This window comes from Podarcis muralis, chromosome 2, assembly GCF_964188315.1.
Source record: "Podarcis muralis chromosome 2, rPodMur119.hap1.1, whole genome shotgun sequence".
In the NCBI taxonomy this organism is placed as follows: Eukaryota; Metazoa; Chordata; class Lepidosauria; order Squamata; family Lacertidae; genus Podarcis; species Podarcis muralis.
In genome coordinates this window covers 116,232,993-116,252,112 of record NC_135656.1, presented here as the reverse complement: position 1 = coordinate 116,252,112, position 19,120 = coordinate 116,232,993, and the positions used below count along the sequence as shown (strand labels likewise).

At 48.8% G+C, this 19,120-nt stretch overlaps 2 protein-coding genes across 2 annotated transcripts in view; one reads left to right on the top strand and one right to left on the bottom strand.

The window, feature by feature from the left end:
* Positions 1 to 19,120, top strand: part of LOC114592157 (uncharacterized) — a 33,723-nt gene that overhangs the window by 732 nt on the left and 13,871 nt on the right. The window contains exons 2-4 of the mRNA XM_028720076.2: positions 1,474 to 2,183; positions 4,113 to 4,245; positions 5,279 to 6,151. Coding sequence (XP_028575909.2) covers positions 1,474 to 2,183; positions 4,113 to 4,245; positions 5,279 to 6,151 — 1,716 coding nt within the window. The remainder of the gene's footprint in view (positions 1 to 1,473; positions 2,184 to 4,112; positions 4,246 to 5,278; positions 6,152 to 19,120) is intronic.
* LOC114592163 (uncharacterized) lies at positions 7,132 to 17,266 on the bottom strand. The gene is made up of 4 exons (XM_028720096.2): positions 17,151 to 17,266; positions 13,442 to 14,178; positions 12,382 to 12,508; positions 7,132 to 10,763 (listed from the first exon to the last, which is right to left on the bottom strand). The coding sequence occupies exons 1-4, from the start codon at positions 17,170 to 17,172 to the stop codon at positions 9,322 to 9,324; spliced, it is 2,328 nt and encodes a 775-aa protein (XP_028575929.2). The 5' UTR covers positions 17,173 to 17,266; the 3' UTR covers positions 7,132 to 9,321.

Sequence of the window (19,120 nt, the reverse complement as noted above, 5' to 3'; positions counted from 1 at the left end):
CCATTCCTACCCGGAGATACTTGGGGGGGTAGAATCGGGAACTTTCTGTGTGCAAAGCAGACACTCTGCCACTGAGCTATGGCCTTTCCCAAACAGAACACGTTGTTTATGAATAAACAACGTGGGGTGGGGTGCTTGAGCAAGAACTGAGTTCCCTTACCTTTTCAAAATTAAATAATTGGGGTTTTTTTGTCTGGGAGGAGCTGAAGTGGATATACCCCCAATGCCTGAGCAAAAGAAATACCACCTATATATCTAATAAATAAAGTTGTGGCCATTTCTAATCCAGATCACTGTCTGCTTGAGTTTATTAATCAGATATTATATTATTATTTTTTGTGAAAGATATTTATTAGAATTTTACAACATGAAAAAAGAAAAATACAAAATCAAAATAGATAAAAAACAATTCCATCTTTTGATCACTTTCTTTCATTTGCTTATTTCCCGGACCTCCTCACACCTCCCATTTTGTATTCCAGTTCGATTTATTAGTTCAGCAAATCCTTCCCCTCTTTATTTTATCCTAATCTTTAATCTTGAAATAAACTAACATTAAATTTTTGTCTGATAATAGTCCATTCCCCCCCCCCATACTCCTCATAGCGTTATAGCTAAAAATCACGTAACTTTTCATCCAACATCATTCTAACATTCATTAATTTTACAATATTTCTGTAGGTAGTCTTTAAATTTCTTCCAATCTTCTTCCACCAACTCTTCTCCCTGGTCTCGGATTCTGCTGGTCATTTCTGCCAGTTCCAATCAGATATTATATTTTGGCCCACCGCCTGGGTTGTGTGTGCATGTGGCACTGCGACTAGGCCCGAAATAAAAAATAACAAATAATCAAACAAACTTTGTGGTTAACTCTCCCATAAAAAAGCACTGATTAATAGTAAAGAAATAAAAAGAGTCCTGATCCAGCAGAACTTCACGTTGTTATTTCTTCATGAGGCCTGTTGCCATCATACTTTGCTTGCAGGCACCCTGTATGCATGTGTCAGGCACCTGAGTGAAAAGGATGCTGAACTACGCAGACTTTTGGTCAGATCCATTAGGGCTCGTCTTGCAGGGTGGAGGCTGCCCCAGTCGAAAGAGATGGATCATTTACTGCACCTGCTTCTCTTTGACAATCTCCACGGACAGGCAGTATCAATGGCTGCTAGCTCTGGGGGGCTATGTTATAGATAAGTCCACTGTCAGAGGCAATGTTTGCCAGCTGCTGGGTGTCGATACTGTACTAGATGGACCATAGACGCAATCCAGACGGCTTGTCCTATGTTCTTATGGTCTCCCCAGACAGGGCGTATGATTGCTAGATTGCTGTCCTTGTGACTAGTTAAATAGTTACCTGATGAGGGGCTGATAAACCTTCCTCCGCAACAGATTGCTTTCAACACCTTTGGGAGGAAGGTGGTGAAATGAGGTCAAATATTTTTTGTTGTTGTGACATTGATTGTTAATTCGCAGGGCAGAAAGAAATAAAAACGGAGAAGCAGGACTCCGATGGATCTGAAAAGGGGGACAAGCCAGAGGGGGGTGAAACAGACCTTCATGTCACCCAGGTGGGGACCAGCACAGAGCTTCTGGCTGGGGTGGCTCCAAAGCCAATTAAGCAGGAACCTGAGGAGGAGCTGCAGCCGTGCTGGGAGGCCCAGTGGCAGGAGTTCCTGAAGACCATGCAGGCCCCTTGCTTAGGATGGAGACCCTCACAGCTGTCTCTGCTCCACACAGGGGAAGGCCCAAAGGAATTCCGGGCCTCCTCTTGGCCGAGAAGAGGATGTGCCACCCCAGTTCTCCCCAGCCTTCCTAGAGAAGCCCTCCAGAATGCCTGTGAAAGCAGCCCAGATCCCCCTGCAAGAGTGAAAGAAGAGATGATGGAGGAGGACGAACCCACTGGCCTGGAGAGTCGGTGCCAGTGCTTCCGGCGGTTCTGCTACTGGGAGGCCGAGGGGCCCCGCGAGGTGTGCAGGCGGCTCCAGGGGCTTTGCCGCCAGTGGCTGAGGCCGGAGAGGCACAGCAAGGAGCAGATCCTGGAGCTGGTGACCCTGGAGCAGTTCCTAGCTGTCCTGCCCCAGGAAATGCAGAGCTGGGTCAGGGATGGTTGCCCACAGACTTGCGCCCAGGCGGTGGCCCTGGCGGAGGATTTCCTGCTGAGGCTGGAGAGGAGAGAAGAACCGGTGAGTGCATTCTGCTTGGACTCAATCCTGAAGACTTATGCAGGAAATGCATCCTACTCTTGGATGTAATTAATCTCTCTATCAGGTTGCACATCATTCCTCTCTGTGCCATTGTGCAGGCGGGGAGTAGTTAAATCAGGGGTGTGGAAACTGAATCATAGCTCCTTGAGGTATGATTTTCATCAGACCTCAAGAACCACGTCTCCCCATATGAAGCAACCTGGACCCTGCGATCATCATCAGAGGCCCTTCTTTGCGCGTCTTCTCTGCAAGAGGTCCGCAGTGTGACAACACAAGAACAGGCCTTTTCTGTGGTGGCTCCCCATTTGTGGGATGCTCTCCCCAGGGTGCCTCGTCTGGCGCCTCCATTAAAGGTAAAGGTAAAGGTACCCCTGCCCGTACGGGCCAGTCTTGACAGACTCTGGGGTTGTGCGCCCATCTCACTCAAGAGGCCGGGGGCCAGCGCTGTCCGGAGACACTTCCGGGTCACGTGGCCAGCGTGACAAAGCTGCATCTGGCGAGCCAGCGCAGCACACGGAACGCCGTTTACCTTCCTGCTGGTAAGCGGTCCCTATTTATCTACTTGCACCCAGGGGTGCTTTCGAACTGCTAGGTTGGCAGGCGCTGGGACCAAGCAACAGGAGCGCACCCCGCCGCGGGGATTCGAACCGCCGACCTTTCGATCGGCAAGCCCTAGGCGCTGAGGCTTTTACCCACAGCGCCACCCGCGTCCTAGGCGCCTCCATTACATACAGACAAAAACAAGTCCTCTTTTCCCAGGCCTTTGACTAATTAAGCAATCTATAGCCTCCTAAATAGGGACGCGGGTGGCGCTGTGGGTAAAAGCCTCAGCGCCTAGGGCTTGCCGATCGAAAGGTCGGCGGTTCGAATCCCCGCGGCGGGGTGCGCTCCCGTTGTTCGGTCCCAGCGCCTGCCAACCTAGCAGTTCGAAAGCACCCCCGGGTGCAAGTAGATAAATAGGGACCGCTTACCAGCGGGAAGGTAAACGGCGTTCCGTGTGCTGCGCTGGCTCGCCAGATGCAGCTTTGTCACGCTGGCCACGTGACCCGGAAGTGTCTCCGGACAGCGCTGGCCCCCGGCCTCTTGAGTGAGATGGGCGCACAACCCCAGAGTCTGTCAAGACTGGCCCGTACGGGCAGGGGTACCTTTACCTTTACCTTTTATAGCCTCCTAAACTGTGGGGGGATGGTTTTGGTTGTTATTATGGTGTGTCTTCTTATATTTTTATACTATAAACCACCCTGTGATCTTCAGATGGGCAGTACAGAAATTTAATAAATCACCATCCCTGGTGGTTGGCATGTGCTGGCTGGGGCTGATGGGAATTGGAATCCAATCGGGAGGACCACAGATTCCTCACCCCTGAGTTAAAGGAGCCCTCCATGTGCAGAGGTGGTCTGTCTTTGTAATACCAGATTGCTGGGATAAACAATGGAGGCAGGTGAAGTTTTTAATACCCATTTTGTTTAAAGGGGACATTTGGTTGCCTGCTGTGCTTATTATTATTATTATTATTACTTTATTTATTTATTTATTTATTTATTTATTTATTTATTTAATTATCCCATCTTGCCTCCCAGGAGCTCAAGGTGGCTTACGTAGTCCTCACAACAACCCTGTGTGGTAGGTTAGGGTGAGAGTAAGCAACTGCCCCAAGCTCACCCAATGAGCTTTGTGGCTGAGTGGGGATTTGAACTCTTGTCTTGCAGGTCCTAGTCAACGACTCATTGATACATATGAGATAGTTATCTGCTATATAGATAAGCCTTTCCCAACCTGTGGTCCTTGAGACGGCAACTCTGGCAGGTGCTGCTCCACTACTGCTCCCATCACCTTCGGCCTGGCTGGGGCTGATGGGAGTTGGCCTGATCTAGCAGGGCTGTTTTCTGAATGGTATCCCCTGTTCAGTTTCAGGAGCTGGAGCCTTTCGAGCGGGTGATTGTTAATTCCCCCAAGGCAGAAAAGGACCCGTCGGACACCGAAGAGTTGCAGCTCCCCATGGCGGTTGAGCAGGACAGCGATGGGGAGGCAAACTTGCTCAGTAAGTGTTGCTGGAAGAGAAGAGCCTGGGGCTGATGGAACGGGATCAGATGTGAACCAGATCTGAGGAAGAGAGAAGCATTCCCTTAGGAGAAGCCCATTCCTCAGGGGATGGGGATGAACACCTATCTTCTCATGCCAAGGATACTTCTCCAGTGGGTGGAGGGATCGTGGTAGTGGGCGATTTGATGATTAGGAATATAGATCATGCTGCATTTGCTGCATCTATATTTTAACGCACACTTTGGAACTCACTGTCTGTTGACGTCAGGCAGATGCCTTCACTTTACTCCTTTTGGTGCCAGCTAAAAACATTGTTGAGGCAAGCCTATGAAGACTTGTTGAACGCTGACGTGTGTTTTAACCTGTTTTTTAACTCATTGTTGATTTCAGTTATTTTTGATGGTTTTAAATTGTTGTTTTAAGCTCTCTTCTTCCTGATAGTTTCATTGTTTTACTCTTTTTGTAAACCTCTTTGAGGGTCGTCCCCCCGCAATCAAGTGGTTATATACAGTTTATGAAATAAATTGATAAAATATTGAAGATGGATATACTGACTTTTTCTACCCCCTGTCTAATTTTTTAGCCTTCTTTCATGCCACCCCCTGCCACTGCTCCATGCTTTTCCTAAATGGAAAAACCTCAAATTCTTTAAACCAGTGGTTCCAAAACTTTTTCAGGCGATCACCCCCTTGATTCCATAAACTCATATGACTCCAGTGTTCCCTACCCTATAAAAAGCATCCTTCAGAATAGTGGTTTGCACAAGCCACAAAAAAGACAGTAGCACATTAAGGCTCTAAACAGCAACAATCAATGGCGCATTTATTCAAAATCCAGTTAAAACTATTTAGTTTAATTACTTCAATGAAATGGATGAACTTGATCCAGTAATCTCAGCTTTTCAAAGTCTGATAGACACCCCCAGGGCCAGAACTGCCACCTACTTGCCTCTTAGCACCTCTCCCCAGCACTGCCCACATTGGGAACTATTCCTTTAGACCCACATTCTTGTTCTCTCTTTGTTTTATTAGGTGATGGGCAGCTTAGCGAGAATGAGGAGGAGAATTGTCAGCTGGAGAGACATGAGCAAGCTGAAGCAAGCTGGGCGCCCAGAGAAAAAGCCCAAGGGGAATTTACCCAGGATTCTCTGTTTGTTTCCGGAACTGAGAAGAAGGAGAAGAATCTTCATGTGGAAAGACCCAAGGGAGTGGAACTTAGCGAGATCTCCTTGGAAAAGGGCAGTGGGGCTTTGTTCCAGGTGTCTGAAGGGCCCGCAAGTCGGCAGGGGGTGAAGAAACACCAGGAAGACCCTCTGGGAAACACCCTGAGGAAAGGCTTTGACTGCAGAGAAGATGCTCTACGCTTCAACAAAAACCCCTCCCAAGAGAGAATCGCCAATGAGAAGGCAGAGTGCAGGAAAAGCTTCACCCAGAGCCCCGACGTAACTCGTCCGGAGAAAGCACCATCGTACGAGTGCTCCTACTGCGGGAAGAGGTGGCCTTGCCAGTCCCAGCTGCGCCGGCACGTGAAGATCCACACGGGGGAGCGGCCCCACAAATGCACGGACTGCGGGAAAAGCTTCAGCACCAGCTCCAACCTCACCCAGCACAAGCGGGTCCACACTGGGGAACGGCCATACAGCTGCAAAGACTGCGGGAAAAGCTACCGGCGCCGAGCGTCGCTGCTCCAGCACGAGCGGGAGACCTGCCGGAAGGGTAGCCACTTAAACGCCCCAGCGCTGGGTTACGTGGTCCTGGGCAACTGCACTTTGCTGTGCATGAAAAAGTCGGCGCAGGGCGGGAGGAACCGCGTGATCGCGCCCAAGGGAGGGGAGGCCCCCCTAGCCGCTCAGCCCTTAAATACGTTGACGGGATATGTGCCGGAAAGTAGCGATCCCAATGATTAGAGCACCAGGGGGTGGGGGCAGGGGCAGGACAGAGAAATCCTTCGAAGAGCGTGGTTGGAGCTTTATTTAGGAATCGACAGCGGCAGGAAACGCACCCTTTGTGATGCCGACCCCCTGTGGCAGCTCAGTGTGTAGAAACCTGTCCTATCTAAAGAGTTTGGCCTATAGAGGAAGGGTGAGAGCAACCAAGGAGCGCAACTCTGAGATGCACTGAAAAGGTGTGGTTTGTTGGGCCTGACGCATTACTGAGTGGGAACGATTTGCCATTGCTTTTAATGCAGAGTGAAAATATGCTGGCCCTGATAGCATCATACGTCAGGAATGCACTGGAAATGTTGTTGGGCTTCAGCTCCCCATCAGCCCTAACCAAAATGGCCAGATGGGAGATGCTGGTCCAGCAACATGTAGAAGGCGCCGCATTGGTGATTCCCACCACACGTTTTCAAAAAGCAAGGTCTGCTACATCAAGCAGAACACGCTAGCCAGGCACTTAACAAGCAGCCTTGTTTTTGCAGGCCCCAGCAGGCCACCGTACATGGGCTGTGTAACATCTGGGCTCACTCAGCTGATGGGCGAGGAATGTGTGTGTCACGTGTTGTGCAGGCTTCAAATGCAGTATGCGACGGGAGTGGGTCTGGAAGTGTGTTCGGATTGCGAAAATGCCATGAAACCTTGGTCAGTGAGCACAAGTCTTACCTACGTGCAGGAACTATATAAATATTCTGTTTGAGAGAAACATCAGCTGTTGCATTTGTCTTTTATTCACTATCCGAAAAGAAACCCTGGGAGATCAACCAAAAGGGTGACTGTCATTGGGAAAGTGAAATTCTGTCTTTTAATTCCTTAAGAGGAGGATTGGGGGGGGGGGGTTCTTAAAAAAAGGTTTTAGTTTTCATCAGCTCAAGCTGGATGTCAAATTGCAACCCTCCACACTACAGTGAAATCTCCTAAAATTTGAGTTTGAGTTATGAGATAGAGGAGATTCTGAGCTTCAGTCATGATCAGCAACTCCATCAGGGATAGGAAAACCTTTGCCCCTCCTGATGTTGCTGAGCTACAACTTCCCTCATCTCCGTAAGCATCCTTGCAGGTAGACTGAACAGCTATACCAAGACTGGACCAAAACCTTCAGTGGCATTTCTCAGCCTTTTTAGTTAACTGCCAATTATTTGTTTTGGCTGAGACTGGCTTTGGACAACAGCAGCTATACACACCCATACCTTGTGTTAGAAAAAGGTTGATAGGATCCACAGACTTTCCACCGCTACCACCCCTGGACAGCCCATGGGGGGGGGGGGTTGCTCGTAGCATTTCAGGAAGTCATGTTCTTCCATTTATAAAATGCATTGTTTTGATATAATATGGGTTGTACTAAAGGTTTCAAGCTTCCAGTATTCATTCCCTTGTATAGAAAAAGACTACACGTTTGGTAGGTTAAAAATGGTTTACTTACAAATTCTCCAAAGGTCAGGTTCATGTGCTTTCCCATACAGCATTCAGAAAAGGTTGCACAGGCAGTAAACGTGGCTTCGTTACAGTGGCGGAAGTTCTTAAATTATTGGTATAGGAGCTCGAGTGGGGTTTGTTGGAGCTATACAGTCTGAGCTTGGAGCAGTCAGCTCTTTACATGCTGAGTTTCTCAGGTAACTTGAGGGTACAACAATACAGTCTTACAGTCTTTCCCCACTGACATTTAGTTTTCCCTATACACAGTATCGAGGCTAGCCCATTAGGGCCAATAGGGCACTGCCGCATCAAATAGCTTTCGGCCAGCCCAGTCTGGCCTGCTTTCATACTTGCCTCCAGTCCAGGGGGTAGCCTCATCTGTCAGCTTCCTGCTTAGCCTCAATTTTGCCTTTGTGGAATTCAGCACAAAGAGGATGGGAACAAAACCAGAAGAGGCCATGCCACCTTCCTGTAAGAAAGGGAAGACTTCCCCAGACATTTGTCCTCCCTACAGCCAAATGTCTGTGGCTGGCTAAAGATCACCAGATGGGCTTCAGTCTAGACACTGTCAAACTCCCATCAGCACCATCAACAGTGCTTTAAATGTACAGTGTGACCCAACTCTAGCCATTCAGAGACTCTAATGGCTTGGGATCCTAAATTAAAAGGACAGGAAAGGTTCCTTCTGTGAATTTTTAAGTGAGCTTCTCTTAGGATCCAATACAGTCCTCCAGCCCTGCTGACCACTGATGCTTGCTCTCTTTGGGCTTTCAAGATGGCTTCTGGTGGTAACTGCAATTTCAATAGCAGCAGCTGGCAAGAGCAGAATCCCATCGCCAGCATTGCTGCAGCTTACTAAAAGAGGAGACAGCAGTGATGTCAGCGAGGTGCAAACACGCCATCAGGGGCACTGGATTTGTTCTAACAATGCATCTGCACCACTTGCCACACTCACTAAGCTACTGAGATGCCGGTAACAGGACAGATAAGCACCGCTGACCACTCCTGCCCTTTCTGCTGACCACTGAAACGCACAGTCTCATTCCCTTAGCTTTGGAGACAACCCAAGGTTGTGCGGCTCTGCCATTTCAAAGCTGCCTTAGCAGTCTACAAGGCCAGGAAAGCTTTTTAAAGAGAAATGAAACAGCAGCAACAACTGAACAATGAGATGATATCGCAATGAGGGATGCGGGTGGCGCTGTGGGCTAAACCACAGAGCCTAGGACTTGCCGATCAGAAGGTTGGCGGTTCGAATCCCCGTGATGGGGTGAGCTCCCGTTGCTCGGTCCCTGCTCCTGCCAACCTAGCAGTCCGAAAGCACAAAGTGCAAGTAGAGAAATAGGTACCGCTCCGGCGGGAAGGTAAACGGCGTTTCCGTGCGCTGCTCTGGTTTGCCAGAAGTGGCTTAGTCATGACCCACATGACCCGGAAGCTGTACGCCGGCTCCCTGGGCCAATAAAGCGAGATGAGCGCCGCAACCCCACAGTCAGTCACAACTGGACCTAATGGTCAGGGGTCCCTTTACCTAAATATCGCAATCTCTGGGTTTTCTTACAACCCAGCAAAGGTTATGATGATTAATTCCTCCCAGGAGTTTAAAAAGTCTGTGACTGGGCTGGTGATGCATTCTCCCCTCGTCACTGCTGATCCATGAAGGTAAGAACTCTGATTTGTGCAAGCTATTTTCTACACCAAGGCAGTGGGGGAAAGCTAAGTTGCGTCTCAAGTATGGGTCCTCATGTGCCTCAATAGGTACACTCTGTGATAGAAGCTCTTTCCGCACTCTGGACATTGTTGCTGCTTTTCGCCATTGTGGGTGCTCTGGTGTCTACGAAGGTTGGCGCTCTGGCGGAAGGATTTCCCACACTCGGAGCAGTGGTACGGTCTTTCTTCCGTGTGGATTTTCTTGTGTGCATTGAGATGCGCCTGCTGGTAGAAGCCCTTTCCGCAGTCCGAGCATTTGTATGGTTTCTCTCCCGTGTGCGTCCTCTGATGCCTGATAAGGTACGCTCTCTGATAGAAGCGTTCCCCGCACTCAAGGCATATATGTGGCTTTTCGCCATTGTGGATGCTCTGATGTCTACGAAGGTCAGAGCTCTGGTGGAAGGATTTCCCGCACTCGGAACAATGGTGAGCCGCCTCTTCCGTGTGGATTTTCTTGTGTGCATTGAGGTGCGCCTGCTGGTAGAAGCTCTTCCCGCAGTCCGCACATTCGTACGGTTTCTCCCCAGCGTGGGTCCTCTCATGCTTGACGAGGTATTCTCTCTGACAGAAGGCTTCACCGCACTCGGCACATTTGTGCCTTTTTTCACCTTTGTGGATCTTCTGGTGCCGAGAGCGGTCATTGCTCTGACGGAAAGATTTCCCACAGTCTGCGCATTCGTAGGGCTTCTCCCCTGTGTGGGTTCTCTCATGGGAAATAAGGTGAGACCTCTGACTGAAGTTTTTCCCGCAGTACGAGCATCTGTATGGCTTCTCTCCGGTGTGCAGCCTCTTATGTTTACAAAGCACACCCCGCCGGTTGAAAGATTTGCCGCAGTACAAGCACTTATGAGGTTTCTCTCCTGTGTGGGTTCTCTCGTGTTCTTTAAGGCTCCCAGTCCCCGTGAAGCATTTCCCACAATAGGAGCACCGGTATGGCTTTTCTCCTGTGTGCACTCTCTGATGGCTACAAAGCCCGGTCCTCCGATTGAAAGATTTCCCGCAGTCCAAGCATTTGTAGGGTTTCTCACCCGTGTGGGTTCGTTCATGGACTCGAAGGTACGGTTTCTGGTGGAAACCCCGCCCACAATCTGAGCATTTGTACGGCTTGTCAACTATTTCCAGTGCCTTGTTTTTAAGGGTGACAGAAGTCTGGCTGAAGCTGACCACACAGTTGATGCCTGGCTCCTTAATCTTCTGCTGGTTGACTCCTGCTTGGAAAGTGCTTTTGCTGAATTCTTCTTTGCCTTCCCCAAGGTAAGAGGCTTCCTTCACTTTTGTTCCCAGATCACTTCCCATGTGGCTTTGTGGTGCCTGTGGCCATCTGCACACCTCTTCCAATTCAGGAAGCAGGAATACATTCCCCTCGGATATTCCCAAAGATGCCCCACCGAATTCCACTTGCTCATGTGGAGCCCACTGCACGCTCTTTTGTCCAGCTTTGTGGTCCTGCTTGTTGGCCCCTGAAATGGAGAGAATCTCAGCATAAGCACAACCAGCATGTGGAACTCAACGCTACAAGATACACCTAATCAGCTTATGGCATCTGTTAGGGCGAGATGAGGCAATGGGTGCAAACGAAGAGCCAAGCTACACCAATCAGGAGGCTCATGGGACACAACACAAGGGAATGGGCATCCCTGGTTCAAGCCCAGGTTCCCCCATCCCTGCTCTGAGGCTAGAATGGAAACCAAAGAGACTGGCTGGCCTGCTCATTGATTCACATGGAATCCTTCGTTGCCCACAGTGAGCACCCAAGTTAATAAATACAAGGCAGAACAGAAGCACCTCAGAATGAATCTGATACAATTAAAAATTTTATTGAGTAATTTATTGGTTGCATTTACAGTCGTATCTCGGCTCTCGAACGCCTTGGGAACTGGATGTTCTGGCTCTCGAACGATCAAAAACTGGAAGTGAGTGTTCCGGTTTTCGAGCGTTCTTTTGGAAGCCGAACATCCGACAGGGCTTCCGCAGCTTCCGATTGGCTGCAGGTGCTTAAAAGCCGTGCTTTGGTTTCTGAACATTTCGGAAGTCGAACAGATTCCGTTCGACTTCTGAGATACGACTGTATTTCCCACTTTTCCCCCAAGGAGCTCAATGTGGCATACATGATTCTCATACTTCTCAGTTCATCCCTGAAACAACTCTGTGAGGCGAAGAGGCAGTGATTGGTCCAAGTCACCCAGTGAGCTTATTGGCTGAATGTGGATTTGAACCCTGGTCTCTCAGGTTCTAGTCTGACACCCTAACCACTACACCACACTTGCTCTTGCAACCTCTCATCACCTAACTGGGCTCATTCTGCTTATTAACCTTGCTGTTAGGAAGAACTTTCTGAGGGTAAGAGCTGTTTGGCAGTGGAAACAAACTGCTTTGGGAGGTTGTAGACTCACCTTCCTTGAAGGTTTCTAAGCAGAGGTTGGGTGGCCATCTGACAGGGAGTCTTTAACCGTGATTCCACCATTGCAGGGGGTTGGACTAGATGGCCCTTGGGTCCCAACTCAACAATTCTATGATTTTATTAGTTAGCACACACCTTGGAAGCTGTTTGAGTACTGAAGACTTGCTGTTGGGCACTCTTCAAAGTTAAAGCAATCACAGTGAGACTTTAGATGTGGAAAATAAAGAAAGCTACGTTTAGTACAGTGGTACCTCTGGTTGCGAACGAGATCCGTTCCGGAGCCCCGTTTGCAACATGAGCAGAACACAACCTGCGTCTCCGCATGTACGGGTCGTGATTAACCACTTCTGCGCATGCGCGTGACATCATTTTGAGCATCTGCACATGCTTGAGCTGTGAAACACGGAAGTAGCCCTTTCCGGTACTTCTGGGTCACCGCGGGATGCAACCTGAAAAGACGTAACCTGAACCGAACGTAACAAGAGGTATGACTGTACAGGAAATACGTATTGCATAGTAAAGAGTTCCTGGTTCTAGCAAACTAAATTGGAGATGCAAAAGGTGCTCTTTTGCTCTCTGTGGGACAGATAAAGACGAAAGGAAGCTTTCTCCCCATGTAAACCACACCAGTCTTCATATAAGCTGAGCTGAATCCCAACTCCTCCTCCGGAACTTACTGAACAAGATGGCTGCACCAGCACTCTCCGTCTGTGCCTCCGTGGCAAACTGCATCTTCACCGCATCTGACAGGCTGTGCTCTGCATCAGAGGCATTAACAACCACCCCTTCCAAAGCCTTGGACAGCTGGAAATAAGAGCAGGTGTACAATTATCTTATGAGAAACAGGAACTGGGGCCTGGTTATATCAAGGGTTGCCCTTTTCTTTTCATAGTCACAACCCAACACACAGAAATTCAGCAGACGAAAGGCTTCCTGTTGCTTCATCACAGGTCCACATATCTATATCTGGCCCTTGGAACCCTCCCAGGGCCACATTTGCTCTCCCCAGGCTGCCCCCTTCTCTGTCCTTACTTCACACCCTTATTGTGGATTTTTGCCTCACTGGAATGTGTCTTTGACCTCTGATAATGTCTCTTGTTGGTCTGGATGGAGCCTACAAAGGGTTGTGTGAATATCTGTAGAAACTAGCTTACTGTAAAAAAAGGGTGAAATTTGCATTCATTGCTTCACCCAGCTTTGCCTCTGTGGAAACATTCAGAAATTGTGCCCCTGCAAATGTTGTCCCAGCAAGCATGAGCCAGAATGAGGGATGATAGGAGCTGTAGTCCACTAACATCTGGAGGACGACCAGTTCTCTATCCCTACAGCAACTGCTGAAGGCCCATCGCTCAGTAGCAGAGATTTAGGTATAGGTAAAGAGGCCCCTGACCATTAGGAACAGTCATGACCGACTCTGGGTTGCGGCGCTCATCTCGCTTTTTTGGCCAAGGGAGCTGGCATACAGCTTCCAGGTCATGTGGCCAGCATGACTAAGCCGCTTCTGGTGAATCAGAGCAGTGCACGGAAACGCCGTTTACCTTCCCGCCAGAGCGGTACCTATTTATCTACTTGCACTTTGACGTGATTTCGAACTGCTAGGTTGGCAGGAGCAGGGACCGAGCAACGGGAGCTCACCCCGTCGCGGGGATCCGAACCACCAACCTTCTGATCGGCAAGTCCTAGGCTCTGTGGTTTAACCCACAGCGCCACCCACGTCCCTGAGATTTAGGTACTCACCTGCTTTTCAATTCTCTGAGCCCTCCGTAGTCCCAGCAGGAAATCCTCTGCCAGCACCACCGCCTGGTTGCAGGTCTGCGGGCAACCATCCCTGACCCAGCTCTGCATTTCCTGGGGCAGGACGGCCAGGAACTGCTCCAGGGTCACCAGCTCCAGGATCTGCTCCTTGGTGTGTCTCTCCGGCTTCAGCCACTGGCGGCAAAACCCCTGGAGCCGCCTGCACACCTCGCGCGGCCCCTCGGCCTCCCAGTAGCAGAACCGCCGGAAGTGCTGGCACTGTTTCTCCAGGCCAATGGGCTCTTCCTCTTCCAGAATCTCTTCTTTCACTTTCGCAGGAGAATCTGGGCTGCTTTCATCAGTTTTCATGGAGGCTTCTCTAGGAAGGCTGGGGTGAATCAGGGTGGCACTCTCTTCTCTCGGCCACAAGCCAGCCTCCTTGAAGGAGGAGGCTGGGAATTCCTTCAGGCCTCCCCCTAAGTGGGGTGAAGACAGCTGTGAGGCTCTCCACCCTAAATACGGGGCCTGCATGGTCTTCAGGAACTCCTGCCACTGGGCCTCCCAGCATGGCTGCAGCTCCTCCTCGGGTTCCTGCTTAATTGGCTTTGGAGCCATCCCAGCCAGAAGCTTCTTTTTGGTCCCACTCTGGGCACCGTGAAAAATTTCCCCTCTGGACTCTAACCTCTCCTCTTTCTCAGGTGCTTCTGGGTAACGTTCTTCCACTTTCGTCCTCCTTTGCACTGCAAAAGGAAATTCACAGGCATAAGTCGAAAAACAGGGCAGTGACAAGCAAATGTAACCTCCAATCAACATGTGTCAGTCAAAAAACATTGAGGTTGCTAACATGGTACCAGTGGGCATTGGTGCGCACACCAGTACTCCCCCTGTGGTGCCCATAAAAGTGCTCGGTACATACACCCTCACAACCCACCAGGGCCGTAGCAAGGGGGTGGTGAGGAAGCCCCCCGCCAGGGACGCAGGAGAGGGGTCCCCCACAAAATTGGCTAAAATATATGTCCATAAATATGTCTATAAATAAAAATATTGATTATTGCCTCATAAGAAAAGGTTTAAAATAGAGGCTCTTTATATGATATTTGGGGCGCTGTTTTCCCCTATTTTTTTCTGTGCCACATTCCTAGTAGGCACAATCTGAACAGTTCTGCCAGGGGCACAAGATCAGCTATCTACGGCTCTGCAACACACAAAGCCTCAGTACGATACACACTTTGGTGGAATCAGTAGGAAACCAAGATTCTTGATTTCAGGAGCCGGCAATGAGTAAGAAGCAATAAATAATGGCTGCCATACTGAGGACTGTTAGGTGAGCCCTATTCCCCCTCACAGAGCAGCAACTCCCAGAGATCCCTGAAAAGAGAGATTGACTGATAAGCTACTCTGATAACTGTAGCCAGTGCTTTTTTTCTGGGGGGGACGCATAACTCTAAAAATTTCCTGAATTTGTTTGGCCTCATTGAGGGGCAGTATTTCAATATGAGTAGGAAAATGAGAGTACCCCTAAATTTTTTTTGGGGGGGAAGCACTGACTGTAGCTCTGTGAGGGGAATTGAGGGGTCTCCTAACAACATTCAGCCGCTTTAGCTAGCTACATTTCCCAGAATTCTTTGAGAGTAGCCATGACTGTTAAAGTGGTATAATACTGCTGTAAAAGTATGGTGGAAATGTCGCAACAATCAAAGTGCACTGCTCTACAAATTATTGGGGAACCTGTCCACACTTCTGCTTGTCCCACTATTTCCCCGCTCTTTACTGCTGAATTGGAGCAAATGTCCATCGCATTCTCCGCATGTCGACGTCTGCTCTGATGCAGTGGCAAAAAGCAGGTTTCCCAGGGGAATGAGGTGGAGCAAACGGAAAGCCACTTAGGCCTGTGCTTCCTAGGCATGGGACCAGCCCAAAGCGCTTGCAATTGCTGCTGACTCAGTTCTTTTCCGACCTAGGGTTCAAGAGGGGCACATTCTGGCCTGTGCAGCATCCCCCTGAGGCAAGGTTTGGGGCACCTGAGACCTGCCAGATGCTGTTGGACTCCAATTCCCATCAGCCACAGCCAGCATGGGCAACAGCCATGGAGGATGGGAGTTGTAGTCCAGCAAGCTCTCAGAGGCCCACAAGTTTCTCTGCCCTTGTGCTAAGCTCTGGAAACCCTGACAGCAGTGAGATGATTTATTGCTCTTTCAAGAGGCCTCCAAGGCCCAGCCCTCTCACCTTGTGAAAAGGCAAAGCCTAGGGGGGCGGCAGACACTCCCCTGAGGGCTAGAATAGGGGCTAAGTTGCCTATCCAGAGAGCTACCAGGAGGAGGCCTTGAAGAAAAAGAGCTGTTGTCCTGTTGCCACAGCAACCAGAGGACATTCCAACATGGCTTCCTGGATGTCATGCCTATGCCCTGACTTGGCACCAGGCATGAGGATGTTTGGAGGGCAAATAAAACACTCCATAGGCTGGGGATTTGCAGAGCAGGTGAGGCCCCCTGAATCCAGGCCTGAGGATCCCCTTTAAGGGGCTTTTCTGTGTTGATACTTAAGGAAAGACCCCTGGAACTGTCAGCCACTGCCTCAGTCCTTGACAGCACCAAGGTCAAAAGTTTCAGGTCCGGACTGAATTAGCAATGACGATTCCATATGCACCTACAGATCCAGAGGGGCCTACTCATGAGTAAGCAATTGTTGACAGGCCTCCACAGCCAGAAGCAGGGGGCAGGGGCGGGACATTGGGAGCATCATCATCATCATCGGGAGATGATGCTGGGCTCTCAGATCTGGGGCATCAGCCTAGGCCATCACTGGCAATAAAGGCACTATCTTAAAATTTACAGCCTTATCATGTGTAATGATAGCTTGTGTAAATTTTAAGATAGTGCCTTTATTGCCAGTGATAAGGCATTACACATTGAGGGGTGGGGCCTCAGTCCAAACGTGGCACTCATGCTGAAAAAGTTCCCAATTCAAATTAAAACGCATGGGCATTCAGAAATGCAGACATCTCGAAGGCATTGAAGAATTGGGTTGCCACCACCAAGCTTTCTGCTTTTAATTCCGCCCTCCCATTTATTTATACACCACCCTTCGGCAAAACATCAGGGCAGCATACAGCAGAATTTTATTTTGTTTTTATAAAAAAACCTTTTAAAAATGCAGTTTTTACATAGAACCCAGTGATAAAAAAGGAGTTCTTCCAGTTGGCTTTCTGTCTGTCATACAGCTCTTGGGGAAGACTCAAAGCTTGGTGGTAAAGCAGCTAAAATCCTTGACATTTCCAGGTAAGCTGAGAGAGGGACTCCTAGCTCTCAGCCCCTAGAAAGCTGCTAAAAGTCCGTGTGACAATATAGTGCAAAATCGCTCAAAGGCGGCTTCCGATGTTCATAAAGCCTTAGGAAGAGCACTTTATGCAGAGATCACGTTGTGAGACGTTTGTGGGGAAGGGCTTTAGTTCAGTGAGAAAGCTTAAACCCCAGAGAGCTGCTGCCGGCCAGTGCAGACAATACTGAGCTCTATGGACCAATGTGATCTGACTCGGCACGAGGAAGTTTCTTACGTTTCTGCAGGCGGAGAGGGGTGGGCGGTGGCCAGCCTATTGAAAAGGGAGGGATCAACCCTGCTGCCTTCATCTCTCTTTTTCCAGCCATGGATTTCTGCTATTCCGCCACCCACCCACCCCTTTCCTGGCAGACAGATCTCCCCTTCTCTGACCCACCTGCTCCTTGGGGCTTCTGCATGGCGCGCGTGCACGCATCTGAAGAATTTGCAGCCGCCCCGCTCAGTCGGGCTACCAAATCCCAAAAGCCAGTTTTCTAGGATTGATGAAAGGGGGGGGGGGGGGACAAGAAGCAGGAAGGAGCGTCTGCTGCTGAAATTCCTGGGTCTCTCTCTAGGAAGTCTCGCTCTGTACGTTTAACCCCTATGTAGCATTTTCAGTGCGGAGACCCACTAACTTACAGGTGAAATGCATAATCCAAAAAAAAAAAAAAAAGGATACCTTTTTGCATAAAATGCGCGCGTGTTTCTTTGCGGAGATGCGCGTTTCGAAACAACTGCAACAATTTAAGCAGAAATATAATCGTGGTAACTGTTGTGACTGCTCAGTGGGCTATGCAGCCACTGCCTGTGGATGATATAGCAACTTCCCCGCAGATCCACACCATACATTTTCATTTATTTTACATTTTATTTCTATCCCAATGCAGACCCCTAAGTGACCCTATTGAAACCAGCACTGAAAACACAGCAAAACATTTCAACGCGCACCCCCCAAAGAAAAAATGAATTCCCCCAAAAGAGTCTTGGGAACTGTAGTTCTTTAAGGGTGAATTGTAGCACTGTAGAGAAAGACTACAGTTCCCAGGGGGTGACGTCATGTGTGTTAGATGCGTTTCAAGTGCATAGTGTTAATCTCCACTCCATCCCAGCTCTGCCATTTTAGAGGTTTTTTTCATCTTCAATCCAGACTTGATGGGGAGATTCCATCAAATAGAGGACTGTTCTCCTTAAAGTAGGGCACATGGCCATCCTAGGTCGTTGTCACTGTGGTGGGAAACCTGTGTCTAGACTGCAGCACTTCAGATTTGGGTGGGGCCACACATGGTTGAATGCACCACCATGAAGGGATTATATCCTGTAGGTAGGTTGAGTACTTTGGCTCAGCTAACAGTATAGATAAAATATCTTTTATTAAAAATATAAAGCATGAACAATTAAAAGTCAAAACATCAATGAGGTTTTTTTTAAGTAACCATAAAAATATCAGAACTGACTGATTTGTAAAAATGTTACATGAAAAAAATAGGAGAGACATTGCACACACTTTTGTAAATCAAGAAAATCTTTAATAAAAATAAATAAATCAGAACTGCCCCGCACTGTAGCAGTACTAACATTTATTAAAGTGCAAGACAACAGTAACGTTTTAGCCTGATGCCTAAATTCTAACAACCTTGGAACCTACAGTGGCAGAACACCACGTCGGAGGCTGTAGACTTGGTTCCTGGCTCTGAGCCAGAGGCTGCTGATCGAGGGAAGAATAAAGCTATCAATAGCTGTTGTTTAGTCGTTTAGTCGTGTCCGACTCTTCGTGACCCCACGGACCAGAGCACGCCAGGCACTCCTGTCTTCCACTGCCTCCCGCAGTTTGGTCAAACTCATGCTGGTAGCTTCAAGAACACTGTCCAACCATCTCGTCCTCTGTCGTCCTCTTCTCCTTGTGCCCTCCATCTTTCCCAACATCAGGGTCTTTTCCAGGGAGTCTGCTCTTCTCATGAGGTGGCCAAAGTATTGGAGCCTCCGCTTCAGGATCTGTCCTTCCAGTGAGCACTCAGGGCTGATTTCCTTCAGAATGGAGAGGTTTGATCTTCTTGCAGTCCATGGGACTCTCAAGAGTTTCCTCCAGCACCATAATTCAAAAGCATCAATTCTTCAGCGATCAGCCTTCTTTATGGTCCAGCTCTTCCATACATCACTACTGGCTACTTGCTACAATAGCCATGGTGTACCTCCCACTGTCGTTGTGTTGTTATGCTTTTTATTATGTTTTTATTATTGTGCTCTGTATAGTGTGTTCTCAATGTTGTACACTGCCCTGGGATTTTTTGATAGAGGAAATAATAATAATAATAATAATAATAATAATAATAATAATAATAATGGACTTAAAAATGTTCTTTGTATGTT

What these genes read in the sequence shown, in the direction of transcription:
- LOC114592163 (XM_028720096.2), bottom strand. Translation starts at nt 17,172, where the DNA reads ATGCAGAAGCCCCAAGGAGCAG. An exon ending in CTCAGAGAATTGAAAAGCAG is followed by an intron (nt 12,509 to 13,441) that starts GTGAGTACCTAA and finishes TCTTATTTCCAG; the next exon opens with CTGTCCAAGGCTTTGGAAGG. An exon ending in TGGTGCAGCCATCTTGTTCA is followed by an intron (nt 10,764 to 12,381) that starts GTAAGTTCCGGA and finishes TCTCCATTTCAG; the next exon opens with GGGCCAACAAGCAGGACCAC.